General features: G+C 36.3%; 1 protein-coding gene across 1 annotated transcript in view; it reads left to right on the top strand.

Annotated features, from left to right (window-relative positions):
- The window catches only part of VPS13C (vacuolar protein sorting 13 homolog C (S. cerevisiae)), a 99,411-nt gene that overhangs the window by 39,942 nt on the left and 40,035 nt on the right, over positions 1–19,434 (top strand). The window contains exons 32-51 of the mRNA XM_009330097.1: positions 470–573; positions 884–1,051; positions 1,850–2,154; positions 2,473–2,620; positions 3,461–3,569; positions 4,016–4,149; positions 6,193–6,349; positions 7,095–7,174; positions 8,032–8,091; positions 9,289–9,454; positions 10,456–10,572; positions 11,121–11,224; positions 11,684–11,851; positions 12,282–12,586; positions 12,988–13,132; positions 14,291–14,447; positions 15,254–15,384; positions 16,442–16,611; positions 17,175–17,413; positions 18,949–19,178. Of these exons, the coding sequence (XP_009328372.1) occupies positions 470–573; positions 884–1,051; positions 1,850–2,154; positions 2,473–2,620; positions 3,461–3,569; positions 4,016–4,149; positions 6,193–6,349; positions 7,095–7,174; positions 8,032–8,091; positions 9,289–9,454; positions 10,456–10,572; positions 11,121–11,224; positions 11,684–11,851; positions 12,282–12,586; positions 12,988–13,132; positions 14,291–14,447; positions 15,254–15,384; positions 16,442–16,611; positions 17,175–17,413; positions 18,949–19,178 (3,197 nt within the window). The remainder of the gene's footprint in view (positions 1–469; positions 574–883; positions 1,052–1,849; positions 2,155–2,472; positions 2,621–3,460; positions 3,570–4,015; positions 4,150–6,192; positions 6,350–7,094; positions 7,175–8,031; positions 8,092–9,288; positions 9,455–10,455; positions 10,573–11,120; positions 11,225–11,683; positions 11,852–12,281; positions 12,587–12,987; positions 13,133–14,290; positions 14,448–15,253; positions 15,385–16,441; positions 16,612–17,174; positions 17,414–18,948; positions 19,179–19,434) is intronic.

The raw sequence follows: 19,434 nt of genomic DNA, 5'->3' as shown, positions 1-19,434 counted from the left end.
TATGGACTATACATACATATACTAAGTTTGAACTCTACACAATATACTTCTCTTCTGTGTCTGACTGATAAAATGCAAAAAGTCTCTATTTCCAGAACTTACAATACTTTTTTTATTTTGGAGAAGTTATGGTAGTTGGGGAATTACTTCTAATTATTCTGATTTGGATACAGGGAGATTAAAATGCTGTGGATTGAATAGAGTGCTTTTGTTTACAGTCCCTTCAGCAAGGGATGTGGTAACTTACTTATTTTGTTTGGAAATAGAGGAGAGAATCAGGTGTGTCTTTTGTGTTGGTTTTTTTTTTAAATCTTTGTGAAATTTAGCGAAGTATTAACAAAACAATTGTTTGTTGCAATGTATAATTTCTGTAACTTTTCTCACCTTCCCTACTGGTGTTGTGTGTCCCCACCCTGAAAATGTTGCTTCTGTTATGCAATACTGCTGTTTCTCTCTTTATACTTTACAGGTCTTGACTCATCTCTTCTCCTGCAGCCAAGTCACACTTTATTCTTTGCCCGACTTAAAGACGTAGTTGTCACAGATGTTGATTCAAGGACCCTTCATAAAAAAGTACTCAACTACAAGATTTTAAGTTTTACTTGATTCTTGGTTAGTTTTGTGTGTATAATAGTGAAATGTAACACATATTCTACTCTTTTAAAAACAGTTGATTTGTCATGAATACCTCTTTTCAAATATGATACATTGTAAAGCATAGTTTTTATAGTAGAAGAATGGATGCCCATAAAGATTGAAGAAGAAAAAAAAAATCTCACTTGTACATCTGATAGGCTGATGATATATTTAATTCTTTGTGTTAAGTACCTTTTTAGAAGCTGCTGATGGCTGGTAGGTACTGTTTCTCTCTCTCTCTCTCTAGGCTGTGTCTATAGTAGGAGATGAAGTTTTCAGTTTCAATCTGACATTAGATCCATATGCTACTGAGGGAGAAGCCTACACTGACATGTCAAAAGTGGATGGTACCGTATCTTTGAAAGTGGGCTGTATTCAAATAGTGTATGTTCACAAATTTCTCATGTCTCTTCTGGTAAGTCTTTTTTTTCCTTTGTACGTTTCTGCTGCATTCTGAAATTAGTCTTCCTTGTTTGTGTCCTCAGTACAAGTGGTAACAAGTTTCTGAAAGAGAAAGGATAGGCTTAATTTTTCGTGTATACTGTTAAAAAAACTTTAAGCTTCAACTGGTTTGAATTTAAAAAAACTAACACAGTGCAAGTGGGTCACTTCCCACCCTCTGCTTTGGAAATAGAGAAAAGCTTGGTGCTATTTAAGGTATTTTGGGGGTTTTGTGTTCGCTGCCCTCTCCACCCTGGCAAAAACCTGAGTTCATTGCAAACATATCTGAGCTAACATTAGAGACAAAACTATCTGCAAGGTTAGATGCTATGAGGACTGCAAATTAATCACTGTAAATATTTGTTCCTTCATCAAGTATCCTAATGTTGGCTTTCTCAATAAAGCACTAGGGGGCTTTCTGTCATTCGGTGCTGGCTTTAATAGGAATTAGTATTCACTGGGGGCAAAGAGGGGCTTTAAAAATGTGTCCCCAAAAGCTAATGAGGTAAAGGGATCTTGTAGCTAATGAAGGAAGAGAAAGTAGAGATGGGTTTAAAATGAGTGGATTGTACTGGTTAGTACGTTTTTGACCCTCTGTTAGAGGTCATGACAGAAGGCACTCTGTTGTCTTTCCCCAGGTAAAACTTAACACAGTAGGCAGCATAATTGGTGGTTGATGTTGGTTGTGGTTGATGTTGTAAAACGAGAGAGTAATTTAGATTAAAAAACTATTTACAGACATTTCTCTTTTCTCTTCAACTGCTTATTCTAGACCTTCTTGAACAACTTCCAGACAGCTAAGGAGGCACTGAGTGCTGCTACAGTCCAAGCTGCAGAAAAGGCTGCTACCAGTGTAAAAGACCTGGCTCAAAGGAGTTTTCGACTTGCAATGGACATTCACTTGAAAGCACCAGTTATAGTAATTCCTCAGTCCTCAGTTTCCCCCAATGCTATAGTAATAGATCTTGGCTTGATTAAAGTTCAAAACCACTTCAGCTTGGTGTCTCCAGAAGGCAGTTCGCTCCCTCCAGTCATTGACAAAATGGATGTGCAGCTGACAAAGCTGAAACTGTCTAGGTAAAGTGCACTTTACTAAGTAATGCCTTAGCTAATTGGTAATATTAATACTCTATAGGATATTAATCTAATTGCTTAGAAACCGTGGTTGGTAACAGTGTCCAATATTTGGTGTTAAAATACCAACTTGTTATCTTAAGGGCAAATAAATTGGTAGTAAAATAAGATACTGTTCTGCTCCGGAAGCTGTTTAAGCCTAAAGAGATACTGCATTTGAGATTTTAAGATGTTAATTCGAAAATGTAACATATGACTTGACTTCTAACTTCCCCACCATGTGTTTTGGTGTCCCCCCCCCCCCCCCCCCTTTTTTTTTAGGACCATTATGGAGACAGGTTTGTTGCATCCAGACATTCAGATACTTCACCCTATTAATTTAAGCCTGTCTGTGGAACGAAATCTATCTGCAGCGTGGTTTCACAAATTACCGGTATTGGAGATCACGGGGTATCTGGATACAATGAACGTAAGTCTTGTGAAAAGAAGGTGGTGAGAAGCTTGTGATAATACTTAATGTAAGACTAACCTTTATGTTATTTCTGGACACAAAGGTGCAATAAGCTGCAAATTTTTAGTAACTGTGGAGGGAGTTTCAGGGATGTCAACAGGTTTAAACTACCTGTGTGAATGTAGAGGTTTGAAAGTGTCATATAAAATACCCGAACTGTTGTGTACATTTATTAAACTGAGAGAAAGAAAAGAGAAGACTGAAAGGGATGTCAAGGAGTCTTGTTTATTCCCTGCCATAAGGCAGGACCAACTTAAATCAAATGTCTTTGTGACCAGTTCTCTGAGCAAGTCTTTTTTTCAGGGGTGTGTTTGTTTTTTTTTTTTTTTTTAAATGGGATCTTATTGAGAGGAATTTAAATTTATGCAAATACTTGCCTTAGGAGGTTTTGAAGCTGGGGTTACTATATCCCTTGAATGACCTCAAGATAGTTGTTTTTTGTGGCAATTTATATACTGTGAAAGAAAATACCAGGTACATCTTGGGTGAAACTGGAATTAAAATACCATGAAGTAGCATGTCATTTACAGGAAAGTATTAAAAGCATAGATACGCTAAATAAAGGCTGCAATATATATTGATACAGCTTTGGAAGTCATAACCTTCTTTAATCTCCTAATCCTTTAACAATAAGCAGTTAAAAGGACGTCATTGTGTTATTTGAGGGACAATGTTGCTGACAAAATACCTGTAAATAAGCACTCTTCTTGCCAGGAAACACTGTTCTGCTTTGCTAGCTGGTGATAAATTTAAAGAACAATGTGTTTTTCCTGAGAACTGTGATCTGCAATTTTGTAGGTTGTGTTAAGTCAAGAGGATTTGAATGTCTTCCTCAAAGTGTTGACGGAAAACCTTGGTGAAGCAGAAGAAAAACAAACTCATGCAAAATCAGTACTGCAAAAGGAAGGTCAGAGATAGAATTTGTTTGTCATGAATATTAAGTGTGTTAGCTTTCGGGAATAATGAAAAGCATTTATTATCTGTAAAGCCAGCTTAGATCTGAGAATATGATGTGTAAGTGATAAACTCTTCTTTTTTTAATTTTGCAAGGACAGTGTTCATACTTTAATACTTAAAAAAAGTGGAAACATTACAAGACAAAATTTGGTAGTCATGTTAGCTAAATGGTAATGGAACTAGCAAGGTACTGAGATGTCAGAGTTGTCTTGTTGCCAGAACCTGTTTCTATTTCCTTTGCCTGCTCTGAAGTTAAAGGCTCTGGCTTGTGGAAATGTTGCTAGCTTATCTTAGGTGAATGTAAGCCATCTAAATGAATAAAAGAATTGGATATGTTTCTTGAGCTAAACAAGTGGTGGCAATTTCAAAAGGTAACCAACGTATTGAATGCTTCAGGTAAAACTAAAGAAATGGAGAAATCGGTTTTGACTCAGGATAAGAGTGTTCCAGAAGGAATGCTGTCTGAAAAGAGAAAAAGAACATTAAATGAAGACGTAATCAATATGCTACTTAATTTTGAAATCAAAGAGGTATGTGTCTGTCTATAAATTTTATTGTTACTGAATCCAGTACTGAAGTCTGTTTCTTAGGAGGAGTGGGCTATAAAGTCTGTTTTAACTGTTTTGAAGATGATGGTACATACTGACAAAAAGAAAACTAACAAAAAACCCCCAGAACCCAGATTCTTCAGCTGTTTCTTTAGCTGTTTTCTTTTGTCTATATTATGTGAGATTGTATGTATAGAATATTGAACATACACAATACATTTAACAGGGAAAACCAGGCTTCTTTTAGACGTTCCCCACTCACCTAGCCTTAATCCTCCATAATGCTGCATATGATTCTCTTAGTAACAAACCAGCTGAAATAGTTAAGCTAGAACTAGTATTTTTCCCTGAGAGATACTAAGTCTGAGGGTTAGGTTGTAGGTGAAATACTGGGAAAATGCACAAGCAATCAATTAACAAAGATACCTATGTATAAGAAATCATACAAGCATGTTTCTTCTCTGAAGGTGTCTGTGATACTTAGATGTGAAGAGCTTAGCACGGCCTTTCATTTTTTCAAGAGTTGGACCAAACAGCTTAGGTATACAGGTTACTTTAAGTAACTGGGGGGTTTGGGCTTTTTTTTTGGGGGGTTGTTTTTTGTGTGTGTAATCTCTGTTTCGCTAAATCTCTGTGGATGTTTTTGTCCATGCAAAATCTGGGTTCCTATTTTTTAGGCAGGAAAAAAACCACCTTCAAACCCAAAATTATTCTATTGCCGGGTGAGATTTGCATTCAAAGACTAGAAACTTCCTCCTATCCCCAGCCACCAGGGAAACATTCTGTGTGAGTGATATGAAATCATATAAGAAAACTTAGTTTTAAGGGCATTAGAAATATTTTTCCCACAGCTGAAGTGTAGACAGGTGGCAAGTTGGAACCATCCCAGGTTTTGGGTTTTCTCAGTTTTTGCATAATTATAGTTGCAATTGGCTGATGAGGTACCTGTCAACAAACAGCACGCAGTTATCCAACACACATCACTGGTACCTTTGGCAGCTTCTCACTTTCAGATTTGGTGTCCTGACTGTGAAGAATTTTTTTAGTGGTAGGACTGAGGCATATTACAGGCTAGCCTGTAGTGCTCCATGCTGTCTTATTTAATATGTCTTATGAACAATTCTGTCTTGTTTAATATGGTTTTACACACACCTCACATGGAAATTTTTGCTAAGGTAGTGTCTACATTGTCTGTGGACTGTATATGTTGGGTGATTAATGATAAAATGCTAATTTGTTAGTGTACAAAGAGTATGCCACAATGATGCAGACAAAGTATTGACAAACTTGAATTCTTTAATTTCCTTGTGTTGTAAATTGTTAGGCTAAGGCACTATTTTTAGTTCCCAAGAATGGAAGATAATTGCTTCATGAAATAATTGCATTGAAATTGTTCATTAATAACTATATCTAGTTCTTCTACTTAAATTTTCAGCTACATTTAGAAACACAAGTTCTTTCTCATTTTCAACATTCCCATCAGTGTAATGCTTACAAAATTTCTATAAATGAAGAATTGTAATGTTGAAACACTTCTGTGTCCTGTATTATTATTTGCATAGTATCAGATATTCCAAGATTGATTCATGTTGCTTTCTGTTCTCTACTGCCCTTCCTTCCAGACCAGTACGATTTGTAGTAACTGTTTCTTCCATATTCAAACTCTGTATGTAGCACTGTGTAGTGTCCGATTACAAAATTAAAGCATATCTTGACAAGGTAAAGATATACCGCTAGGCCAACAAAATTAAATTCTAGCCAAATTAATAGACTTGGGATTTTTGTTTTGTTGTTGAAGGAGTTAAGAAGTGATTGGTTGCTTGGCCAAGAGGAAGAGATGGTGGCAAGGTGGGGAAGTCTTTAATAAACTGGTGTTGTAGGTTCTCTTTGTAAAAAAGCAAAATGTCTAAATTAATACCACTTTTGAGGCTTAGCTGAGGAGATAATGCCCAGTTATAACTGCATGCCGTAATATCTGGACAGCTTTACTGAAATAGTAAACTTATTTCCCTTTCCATATTCAAGGTTGTAATAACCTTGATGAAGCAGGTTCAGAAGGAGAGATATCCATTACATATTCTAACCGTGCTACAGCTTGGAACCGAAACCAAACTTAGAAATCATGAATTGACTGCAGCAGCATATCTGAAAAAAATTACTATGAGATGCACTGAAATAAATGGTAAGTCTTCTAGAAAACTGGTATGCAGTCAGTATAGTGTGTGCAATCAGCTTTTCTAGCAAGAGGATAGCATGGTCAAAAATAATAATAATTAGCGGGGGAGGGGAAGGGCAGGCGGTTGCATGCCAAATTCACTTAATGATGCTGTCCTGTGTAATTAAATTCAATTAATCTGTTTTAACTGATACCAAGTTTTACTCCTGTTGCTAGAATTAGCTTAATTTATTTGAGTTAGTTGCCTACTTTGAGTAGGAATGGTCTCTCCTGAGAAGTATGCTATCTGTTCAGAGTGTTTTGATGAATCCGTGCTTTATGACCAGTTCTGGCAGCACTGGAAATCCGGCGTGCTTCCTTGATTGGTCAGGTAACAATTCAAAGTGATATTGAAGTAATAACTGAAATAGCCATGTATTGAAAGTAGAAAAGTATGGTTTTGAATATAAAAACCTAAGGACAGCAATGCAAAACTAATTATAGGAATGCAAATAACTTTCCAATTTTCAATCTTCTTTCAGGACAAAGATAAGTTAATTTTGACTAGTTTAATTAAAAAAAAAGTGAATACAGCATTTCACAAGGTAGTGCTTAATCTGCAGCTTCTCAGTGAAGAGAGATGTTTATCTTCACTATTTTAGCAAGAATAGTATATAATTAGTATATAATTGAGAATTAGCATGGAGGCGTTCCATAGGTTGAGTAAAGCTTGTTAGTGGGAATACTTTACAGTTTTATTTCTTTATTGCAGACTCAAAAGGAGATCCTCTTTGCATTCTTAATTCTTCAAGTGAGACAGATGAACATCTTCTGAAAATGGAATACATTAAGGTTTAAATACCTTTTAACTAAGATTATATGGGGAGTAAAATAAAGCTTCCATACTTAGCCTGTGTTAGACTTTCTTCTTCGCTTGTTTTAAAACCTGTAGGACTTGTATCTAAAACTTACCTAGGTCTCTCAAATACCTATTTTTCAACTTACCATTTCATTTCACTCTCCACTGCTTCCATATAGTGCTTGCTTCATAAGTCAACACAATTACTGAAATTGCTGGTGAAGCCAAATACTTGTGTGCATTCTTCTCTGTGAACAATAAAGATTAGTACCTTTGTGAAACTTAATAGGTGAGATAGTCTTTGCCTACGTAAGTGACAGGTGGCTCTCTACAGGTGGTGAAACTAGCATTTGAGGAGTTATTTGTTGGTAGCTAGAGTTTTTGAGCTTTTATTAAAAAAAAAAAAAAGCGCCCTTCAAAAACTGCATGAATACTTGAGAATCTAGTAGGTTGTAGAACCAGTGGGCTACTCATGCTTTTGTCTATAATGACATAATTTTTGTAGACAAAAACAAGTTAATTTTGTTCTGACAAAGTACTAAGCATAAATTGATCCAGTTTAAATAGATCCTAGGTAAGAGAAAATTATGTAACTGGCCAGCTGAACTTTCACAAAATATGTGCTATAAAATGCCACTGAGCAGAGTATTGCAAGTAGCCCATTCTGGTTGCCTTGATCGTGTGCTTTATTTAGAGGACTGACTTCTTCAGGCTTCATCACTTTCCTTTGTTTTCTTTTGCAATGGGAATAATCCTTGTGTGTGTGGTAAATTCAATTAATTCAGTTAATGAATTTGGTTAATTCAATAGAGACTGACTGTGTGCTTGGGGTTTTTTTTTCTTCCTTTAGGCTGATGCTGATGGACCAGATTTTGTTACTACTTACAGAAGCACCAAGCAAAACATCAATGTAAGTACTGGATGCATTTTTTCTAAGCTTCACAAATAGTAACAGCTGTATAAACTTGTTAGCTGCCCACTTTTTCTCTTCTCATTGAAGAGAAAAAAAAACAAACAACCAACAAACCAACCACGCAAAACCCAAAACCCTGACCCTCTCATACTTCAAGCTTACTGCTTTATATTCATTATACTGCTATATATTCATTATCATATTATATACTTCAAAGAGAAATCCAGGAGGAAAAAATTTTTCTTTATAGAAGTATTTACTGTATTAATATTTTTAACTAGAAGCTGTACTTTTTAGCTAGTTAAAATTTATAAGGACATATTTCTAACTGAGGCCTGTAGGATGTGTTTTATTTCTGGAGTGATACACTTAGCAACGTATGAAACAAAGGCCTTGTGTTTCAGAGCTTGAAAGTTCCTATCAGTGAAATTGAGATGTGAGGTGAAATGTCAAACAAGCATTCTCAGAGGTTTTGTGTTCAATCAGTCCTTTTTTTACTTCTCCTGAAAGCACCTATTCATGCGTAGTTTTCTACAGCTTCAGTGACTTCTGAAGTAAGCAGGTCATTTTGCTTTTAAAATGTTTCCTTTAAAGTAGTAGTGGTGGGTGGAGCTTGCTTCTTGACAGCCATGTGTGGAACTTGAAGTGGCTGGACTACTTTAGAGTCAAGAAAGCTGACATCCCTTAATGTATCAGTAAAACCAGCATTTACCAAGAGTTGCTGTGGGCTAGGAAAAGTCAGCTAGCTGATGCTAGGTTTCACTAAGTAATATTGGCTAGGGTAGTTGCTATTCCCATACTTTCTGTTCTGATTGCAAATTTTGAATCTTACTGTTTTGTTGTATCATACCTACTAAAATATGTCTATACATGGTTCTGAAGATGTCAACCAAAGTGCTCAATAGTCCACAATGAAATGCAGCAGAACTAAAAGAGCTTACTGAAAAAGCGTAACCATATGAAGCATCAATTTTTAGATTGGCACAGTTCCTCTGTAGCTGTTCTAAGCTTCCATAGCGCCTTCATCTGTTCTGGAGCTTGTGTGGTGTTAAGTTGAAGGAGATAGAAGGGTGAGATACTTGTGAAATTGAACAAGACACTTTTTTGTCAATTCTATGACAGTAACTCTGAGTTGTTATGCAGTAGACTACTACTAAATAACAATGTTACTTTTTCTCCCTACCCTCATTTTAGGTCATCTTTTCATGTTTGGATATAGTACTTCACACAGAAGCTTTGCTTTCTATCATGAGTTTTCTCACATTCAGTGTTCCATCAGGTGGTCTTCCCAATATTGATAAAGTGTCAGACCACAAGCCGCAAGTAAAAGAACAAGAAAAAGGAAGTACTCTTAGACCAGGTAATGCAGTATTAGAAAGGCCATACTTCTGTTGCTTAATAACATCTAGCCTTTGGTTTCAGAGGATACCATGTCAGGTAACAGCATTGCAGTCTATTTGGTGGAAAAACAAGGCATGCACAACTGTACGTGGGGAAAGAATAATCTCATTTAAAAAAAGCTGGATACTTTTGCTGTTGCTTAATTTTACAAGTTCTCCTTACTCAACATAACTTTTTTCCTAGGTAGTGGTCTGACTTTTATAACAGAAGTCAAATAAAGGATTTTGCAGTGAACAGTACCAAAGCCTTTCCAAAGCATCAGTGTCACAAGTTCGTTGCTTTCCAATCTGAAGGCTCTAAAGAGTCCTTACATTGCTGAAAATAAACGTTCTTGAGCCCTGGCTTCTGAACTGAAGGGTGTTGTGCTTATTTTAATAAATGGTGTCTGTAACCTTGAAATAGCATGAGTTTTTTATGGAAGCTCCTAAAGAATGTTTTGTCAGGTCCTGTGTGGTTGATTCTTGTGTTTGCAGTGGTTTTTTGGAAATTCAAGGTTTTCTAATCCTAAATCTATTTGGATCGAGTTTACAGTGGCTGGCTGTTACATTTTGTGTTCTGCAGGCACCTTCAATTTTGCTGCAGAAACTTTTTTCACCTAATATGCCTAAATTGGCCTTGCTACTCTATACAGAAAGGAACATTTCTCATGTGAGATAGTCTTTCAAATAATGAAGTGTACACTGTATTCAGCATACTGTTGTGTGAAAACTAGATATTAATGAGGAGAAAAAACATCATCTTGATTGCTGTTTGCCTGTGTCAGTGACTGTTCTTGTGCCAGAAGAAAACTGTATTAATAAAAGACTTATTTCATGTCTTGGCTAATAATTAGCTTTTAGGGAATAACTGCGGGTTGCTTTTTGAATAGTTCATATATGTACGAAACAAATAATCTAACATTTGTTTTAAAAAATTGACTTATAATTAAGTTCTTGAATGTCTCTTGTGTTTCCTATCCAGTGTCTAGTAATGCAGCCCACGATGATATCTGTGAATTAAAACTCACTGCAAAGCTGAGTGCATTCAGTATTACGGTGTGTGATCAGACCTGTAGAATTGCAGACATTAGAATACAAGGTAAGGGATTTTTATTTAAATATTAGATTAGTTGATTGTAGCAAGAAATATGTTATTTCCCTCCATTCATTCACTTCTGAAAGGCTAGCGTGTGCGCTGTAGATGTCCCTGTAACATATGTTTGAATACATTTTGATTGTATGATATGATTGCGGTTAAGTGTTTTAACAGCCAAAATGCCTGCGAGGGAAGAAAATGTTTGACTCAGAACAAGGCCATTAATTTTTAAGTGGAGTAAAATGAAAAGAAATGAAGGCACTGTGTTATAAATAACACAAGCTTCCATTTTTTTAATAGCTAGATCCTAGACAGTGTTGGGAACTTTTACTCTAGTCTTAGAGTCAATTTATGTTGGTGAATTTGTCACGTGTAGTAGGGTCACGACTTCTGTCTTGGGTTTAGCACTGGTTGTTACATAGTAGAATGATGGATTCTAAGCTATCTTATTCTTTATATTCAGTAATAAATAATGCTTCTTTTTAAAAATGTGTTTACTTAATAAATGCACTTCAACAAATTGTTATCTTCTTCCTTTTGTCTCAAATTAGGAATGGATGCATCTGTAGCTATGAAAACTAAAAAGATAAAAGTGTTCTCCAGACTTGAGGACATTGTAATTACAAATGTTGATCCAAAAACAATCCATAAAAAGGTGATGTGTTGTGCAGATTGTAAACAAACAAAAAGACCTAGTTCTTTAAGTTATTTAATGACAGTACTGCAGTTGATTTGCTGTGTTGTATAATACTAAGTACGATGTAATGTACCAAATATTAAGCAAAATTCCATTGGTTAATTTCCTTTATCTCAGGGAAGCAAAACATGCTTCCATTCAGTATTTAATTCTTTTTAATCATGTCTGCATTGATGTGTTTAATTCTGAGTAGCATGGGTTAAATATAAAATGGACTATAGATAACCAAGTGAGAAGAGACATACCGTAAAATAGCTGATTCGGTTTCCTTTTGTGCCTAGCATATATATGTCCAAGTATTGCTGATAAGTTGCAGTTGATCTTTTTGTGGAAATATTTCTTGTTTGATAACTTAAGCAATAATTCTATTACGGATTACTGCCTGGGAGTATTAACTATATGGACTTAATCTTCTAGGCTGTCTCCATAATGGGAGATGAAGTTTTTAGATTTCACATGTCACTTTATCCAGATGCTACTGCAGGGGAAGCCTACACTGATATGTCAAGGGTGGATGGTAAAATGTCTCTGAAAGTGGGCTGCATCCAAATAATTTACCTACATAAATTCTTTATGTCTCTCTTGGTAAGACATCAGTTTCAGTTCTTATCCTGACATTAAAAGTTTTTTAATAAAATGTAAGCAGCTCTTTGACCTGTACCGTGCGGTGAGCTGCTGTACAAGCATATACAAGTATTTTGCTGAAGAAGTGTCACTTAAGTTGCACTGCTTTGTAGAAGAATGACAAATAAGGAGAAGGATGACAAAACAAGTAATGAATTGAGCTGGTAGCTTTAATAATATCTTAAGAATTAAATAGGTAAGCAATGTCTTAGCTTGTGCGTGATTTTAACCTTTTTTCTCTTTTGAAACTTGCATGGTTGAATTAGAAGTTTCATGTTTCTGCCACAGCTGTACTATTTTTCTTAAATCTACATTTTGCCTGGGGCTTGCCTTTTTTGCGAGGCTTATTTACTCTCATAGAACTCTTACTTTTTTCACCACCTATCAACAGAACTTCCTAAACAATTTCCAAACGGCACAAGAAGCCCTGACTGCAGTCACTGTCCAGGCAGCAGAAATGGCTGCTTCCAGCATGAAAGACTTTGCTAAAAAGAGCTTCCGCCTCTTAATGGATGTCAACTTGAAAGCTCCAGTTATAATTGTTCCTGAATCTTCAACTTCATGTAATGCTTTGGTAGCTGATCTTGGCTTAATCAGAGTTCAGAACGAATTCAAGCTGGTGTCTTCAGATGAATCTTCTCTTCCTCCAGTCATTGACAACATGGATGTGCAGCTAACTCATTTGAAATTATCAAGGTATACATGGAGTTTTCTTCTGAGTTGAAATGTGTTTGTAAAGAAAATGGGTCCATGTTCCATATGCAGCATTGTTCTATTATTTAAAGATGATAGACGATGAAAACGTACTAAAACCAAACTAAACACATCCCACCCCCTGCACCTCCCACCCCCTCAACTAAGTTTAGGAGTGCTTTTAGCTAGGGACACATGTCTGCAATCTCTAAAACTTCTTGGAAAGAAAGGATTGATAGGACAGTAACTGAGTTCAACTTAAGTGCATACCTAGGCATGTAAGCACACGTTATTATTAATTTAAAAATAAGTATACCCATAATTCTGCTAGATTAGTATGATATTATTTGGGATTCTGCTACTACTAAATATTTTTCCTCTGCTGCTTCCACTGTCTTTTGTAGGTGCATTATATCCACAGATTCTCAATCAGATTCTGAAATTCTGTGTCCTGTGAGTTTGACTTTACTGGTCCAGAGAAATTTAGCAGCAACTTGGTATCATAAAACCCCAACAATTGGTATCAAAGGAGACCTAAAACCAATGCAGGTAGTATCATGGCAAATCAGAGCTACATCAAAAGTTACATGTGTTCTCAGAATAGTACTTAGCCTAGTTAAGGAGCTTGTAAACTCGTTGCAATTTGTATTCTTTACAGAATGTTAAAAGACTTCCAGCTTGACTGTCTAGTTTATAGATCTGTTAGTATTGATATTGTATAGTGAATAGTTTTGGTGTAGCTGCATACAGATGGAATAAAACCTATTTTTATTTTTCTGGGGGTCTGTTGGAGCTATCCTTAACCTCAATGACTTTACTGACTGTTGAGTCAATCTGTTGAGTTCGCATTTAAAACCTAGATTTAAGATTTTAAATTGTTTAATCTGTAACATTCAGGTTATTTGAGTGTTTAGTAGATTTATTAGAAATTAAAAGGATAGATGTGGATCTCTAATATACAACAGTTCAAGATTATGGTTGATGTCTCTGCAGAGGGAGGGCTTTCTCTTTTTCTACGTTAACCATATGGATTTAAGTGGGTAAAAATGGACGAAGGGGCGTTTTAGTTGTTCATGAACCCTGTTTCATTCCTGTATCTGTGCTGTGGCCAAATGTAGCACTGATGAAGCACAGAGGAATAAGATACTGAAGGTGTACCAGAAAAAAATTAAGTGTAGAAAAAATATTCTAATACTATGTATTATGAGCGAAGTGACTGCATTTTGTCACTTATTACTGCTTTTTTTTTGTTTTACGATCATTTTTGTTATAATTGGGTTCAGATTCATTAACTCTTTAAAGGCCTACTGAATGACAGTTGCTTTAGTGTATACAATGTAAATCTTGGCTTTAAGTTATCTCGTTATGTTTCTGGGTTACTGAATTGTTAAAAAGTGCTCACGATCATCAGTTACTCGTATTTTTAGCAGGCAAAGAGCCTTTACAAGACTAGAAAGCGTTTATCATGTGGAGTGTTAGTTCTTGTTGTAACTCCTGTTCATAACAAGTAACAAATTATATTTTAGGAAAAATGGGCAAATTATTTAGGGTGTTTTGACCAGGATCATTTTGACTAGACAGCCTGTTTATGGTGGAAGCAGCATGTTGTTTCTTCTCAACATTTGCATACTATAGATACAGATAGGGTTCTGTGTTGGAAAGAAATACTGTCACCAAAAATGAAGTTGTGGGTTTATCACTTTACAGATTGCACTTAGTGAAGATGATCTAACCGTTGTCATGAAAATTTTACTTGAAAACCTTGGAGGGGCTTCTTCCCAGCCAAATACTGTGCAAGAGAACATTGAAGATATGCAGATACTTAAAAAAGGGAAAGTTCCAAATGAATCTGATTTCTGTGAGGGTATGTTCAATTCAAAAGTTGAATATGTTTATGTGGAGGGCTATTTGCAAGTTCAAACATCATATTTATCTGAAGCACTTAAATGTGTGTAAATAAATTCTTTTTCTTAATTGTTACATATGTTCTGTGTACATGAAAAGTTATAAAAAAGAATGTATGGCATACATGGAGTGTGAGCTGTTGATGGTCAAAAGTTTTTGTAGCGTGTTTTTTGCAATTCATCTTTTATAGGATGGTATTCTTCAGTCTATATCAATGACTCTTGTAAGTTGCAGGTGGTTTAAAAAAGAAAAAAGCCAAACCAACTACCCCAGAATGTTGTATGTCTCTGGATGAAATATTAACACTTTGCCAAAATCTGGTTTTGTCCAAAACTTAACATTCTCAGTGTCAAAAAATTACTATTCAACCAATAGTTGAATTGCTATACTATGGGAAGAAACTGGAAGGAAGAGCAGTGCAAACTCCTTGAGCAGTCTTGGCATTTCCTGTAATTCTTCATTAAAACAAATGAAGAACTGCAGTAAATTAATGACAGCTTTTTTTAAGGCTCTTAAACCACTCTGTGCTAGGTAATTTTAGCATGCATTGAATAGAATGAAGTGATATGGAGTAAATAAAAGTGTGAATTGTTCTGAGTAGTCTTCTGGATCTAGAGCTTTTCCTCTTTTTGTGACTTTCTGACCTTAATTTGAAAAAACTAAATAAAAAACCCCAAACAACAAAAAAACAACCTCAAACCCAGAAAACCATCCCCAAACCAAGTGTTCTAAAGAAATGTAAAAATATTTTCTTTTCACTGACAGGTCCTCTTCTTGCTTTTGGACAAAAAAATGTTTCTACGGTTCAGTCTTCGGTGGAATGTTATACAACGCTTAAATTTGACTTTAATTTTGAGTCACTTTCAGTAACTCTCTACAATAGCGATACACATCAGGTTTGTGACAAAGCTTTTACCATACAGATGGGGTGGGGAACTTAGGCTTCTCACGTGGACAGAACTCAAGATAGTAAAACAAAGAGTTTCATTGGCTTGTTAGCTTGTAATGCTTGCCTTATGGAGCTTACACAATTTATCCTGGAACTTTGAGGTTTTATGGGCAGAGAATGTCCTTAATTTGAAGGACGTAAGTGCATTTCTAAAAATCACACTAAGAAAAGATAATAAACCAACCAATCAAAACCACCCACCATTTGGTTTGGTCGTTCAAGCCTTGGTTCCAGTTATCCAAAATAAAAACGAAAATTTGAAAAGCCGGGATTGCTGGCCTAGATGATGCTGGTTCTATGCATGGTGCCTGGATAGTTAGTAAGCAGATCCAAGGTGTACATGGCCCGTACTTCCCTCTTACATATCCCTGAGTGTGAGCAATAATGAACATCCTTCCTGTGCTGAAAACAAAAGAGAAAGATGTGCAATGTTGCCTTGTTTTTATGACTTAATATGCTTTGTCCAGGTGTGAAGGTGCTTGCTTTATAAGTCTTGGTACATAGCAGATGTGTGGTAGCTTTGCATTTAAACAAACTGTAATGCAGGAATTTGTGGTGCTTTTTGTATGAGGGGTGTATAATTTTAAAAAGTTCTTGTGAAATGAGCATCATGGGAAGAAACACGCTGTAATGGGATTTTATTTTAATTTCTTCATATCCTTTCTGCTTATTGCTGAGGTCCTAGTTGTAAATGAGTTAGTGTGGTGGAAGCGGAGGGATCCTCTGGTAGCAGGTTCAGAGTTGAGATGGGTTATCCTTCGGTCACGCATTCTGAACAACTGCTAGAAATGTGGTGAAGAAACAACTTTACTACAACCCAACTTGTTTTTTCTGTTTTCTCAGTGAGTTTCTTGGACTAATTTGTATGATTGGAGGACTGATGACAGCAACAGGCTAATCAGATCCTTCAATTCATGGATCAAAATGCACGGGGCTAGCAGCAAGGAGAATGTGCTTATTACTTTGTTCTGTGATAACTAGTCTTACTATTTCTCATTATGTAGAAGTCTCTGCTTTCGCTGCATAGTGACAAATTACGCCTTGGTGAACTCCGACTGCATCTCATGGCATCATCGGGGAAGATGTTTTCAGATGGTTCAATGGATATTAATGTTAAACTCAAGGCATGTACCCTGGATGATCTCAGAGAAGGAATTCAGAATGTGACTGCAAGGTAAGTTTGAGTGCAACAGAAGTGAAAAAACTCCATGCAACTTGTGAGGAAGACTGTTTCCTTGTTCTATGCTTTGCTTCACACGGGGTTGATAAAACTTAGTAGGGCTGTCAGTTGTTGCCTGTCATACTGTACACTAAAGCAGTGAATGATGTAATTTTAATAATGTTAAGCAAGTTTCTTCTTTTATATGTTGATTTCCCAGGTTATCCAAAACAAAAAAAGTACCTGGGGGGCTTGAGTATTTTACAGTAAACTGTGTAGAACAGCTGAGTAGAGAGCAACCAGCCCCAGCTAGAGAGTTTTATGCACTGAAACTTTTAGTCTGATTGTTACACGCTGCATATGTAGTTCCAAAATAGCATACAAATTTTAAATTGAAATTACTCTTCTGTTAGAGAAGTCTATACCCTCTTATTTCTGGAGGAAACACTGACTGCTTATGTTGTAATTCTTATTTATAATGGCACGGGGAGAAAAATTGGCACTACTTACGCATGCTTGTCTTTCTACATCTATGTGTTATGATGTTTGAAATATTTCTTATTAAACTTGTTTTCCAGAATTATAGACAAGAAGGATGGCACAAATGATAGTTCTATGATAGATATAAGCTACAAGCAGGATAAAAATGGAACTGAAGTCGTTGCTGTCCTTGACAAGCTGTACATATGTGCCAGCATGGAGTTTTTGTTGACAGTAGCAGATTTTTTCATTAACTCAATGCCGGCATCCTCAACTCAAAGATCTGCACAGTTCCAATTAAAGCATGTTGCTTCTGGGAAATCCAAGCCAGAAACAGGTCTGTAAAACTGATTTCCACCCCCATTCCCCTCCTTTTACAGACTTCGTGCTGAAAATAAATCATCCAAAAGTTTTCAAGATGCTATCTTGCTATCAGACTTAAGAAATGAGTTTATTCTTCACAATGTGTAAATTGGCCACTGGTACCATAGGTTGTTGTAAGCAGTAGTAGTTCTAAAACTGCTGTGTTAAGTAGTGGCGTTGTGCTCTTCAGCAGAGCTAAATATTGAAAATCACTCGTGCTGAACAGGATTTTTACCCATGTAATATCGCAAAGGAAGCATCCTTAGGGTAAAAAGCGCCATGTAGGTAGTAGTTAAGGAAGTAAAAAGAACAACTTACTCCTTAAAAGTGAGTGGCGAACAATTTCTCACCCTTACTTCTGCAAGCTATGTATTTTGAAGCTGTAGATTATTTGACTTTAGTTATAGAAAACTAAGTTTTTGATGAACAGCTTTCCTCTTTTTGGTTGAAGACTGAAGGTAAAGCATGATGAAACAAGGGCGAGAAAGACCAATTCTGAGGGTTTGTGTTTTTGGTTTTTTTTTTTTTTTATTTGTTTGGTTTTAAGTGATTGCTAGGCTTGCCTGAATTGTGGTCAGACCTAATCTGTGGGTTGTGTTGTCTAGCTGGTTCCCAACAGCCCTTCCTTTCTTTTGGAGAACTTGGCAGAGTGTGAGGAGTGAGCCTTAGGTTTTACAGATTGCCCTAGTGGTGTCAGCAGTTCACTTCCTCTCCTCTTCCCTTGTTGGAGATATGCACAAGTCCTGTGATGAGAGAGAGATGGTACACACCAGAAAAATGGCACATGCAGGTGCTGCTCAGGACTACCCAAATGTGTTGCTGGCTGCAACCCATGATGCCTAACTTTCTTTGCTTTTCCTGGAGTGCACCGAGCCTCAACTTGGCACCTGTTCCATTGCACAGGTGTGATATTCTGATATTTCCAGCAAGTGGTAGGCACGAGTAACCCATATAATGAGTCTTAGTGCGCAGGAGGGTCACACATAACTATACTGGCTGTCTTTGGTTCCCAAAGTGACTTGATCCACCACTAGGTTAGAGAGTCTTGCTTTTAACTGAGATAAATATAATACGGTTCTCTCCTGTTTGGAGACTGAGTGGATATTCAGACAAGAAATTGTATATTGCTAATTTGGTTTCAGTTAGTAAATTTTCACTCTAAAGAAGTTAGTTACTTTAGGTATTGAGCCAGAAGGTAACTATTTACAACTCGGCTTTGTAGAGCCAGTGCTTAGGTTGACTACAGTGTATAGAGGTAATACTGTGTCTTTACAATATTGAAACAAACAGTTTCTTCAAAACAAAACTTCTGACCAGTTTGCTGCTGATTTCTGGGCACTGTGTGATACTCAGTTTCGGCCAAGTATTCCTGTAAAAATTGAGACGTTATTTGTAAAATTTGTACCTCTAAAATTATGTAGCAATTTTTATGCATGGTTTAGGTGTTATGTACATAATAATGCTTTCAAACCTTTTATATTCAAGGTGGTTTTTTACTTATTTTCACAGAAATATCTGTACGGCCAAATATGACAGTAAAAGCTGTGATCATGGATCCAGAAATTGTATTTGTTGCTAATTTGACCAATGCTGATGCTCCCGCCTTAAAAGTTTCTTTCCAATGTGACTTTTCTCTGACATCTGGAAAGCTCGCACAAAGGATGACTGCTCAAGTGAAGGGCTTCAAAGTGTTGGCCTGTGCCTTTCTCAAAGAAAAACAAGACAAGAGTGTTACTACGGTAAGAAAATTTGTTTTTTGTAATGAAAAAAGTAATGAGAACTGTTGGCAGGCATGTCCTTCAATTGGCATATCCATAGCACTCAGAAAATTCAGTTTTTGTATCATTGATTATTATGAAGATAGGAAGGGGCTGTGCATCTGTGGTATGCCATTTAAAGGTGAATCTTTTATCAGTAGGTGCAAGACTTCATCTCACAGAGCTCTGTCTAAAACCTGTGTAGTGCATTTATTAATTAAACTAGAAGTTTCATAGT

The sequence above is a fragment of the Pygoscelis adeliae genome, unplaced genomic scaffold, assembly GCF_000699105.1.
Source record: "Pygoscelis adeliae isolate BGI_AS28 unplaced genomic scaffold, ASM69910v1 Scaffold298, whole genome shotgun sequence".
Lineage (NCBI taxonomy): Eukaryota > Metazoa > Chordata > Aves > Sphenisciformes > Spheniscidae > Pygoscelis > Pygoscelis adeliae.
The sequence above is the reverse complement of the archived record's forward strand: the minus strand, read 5'-3'. Positions and strand labels throughout refer to the sequence as shown.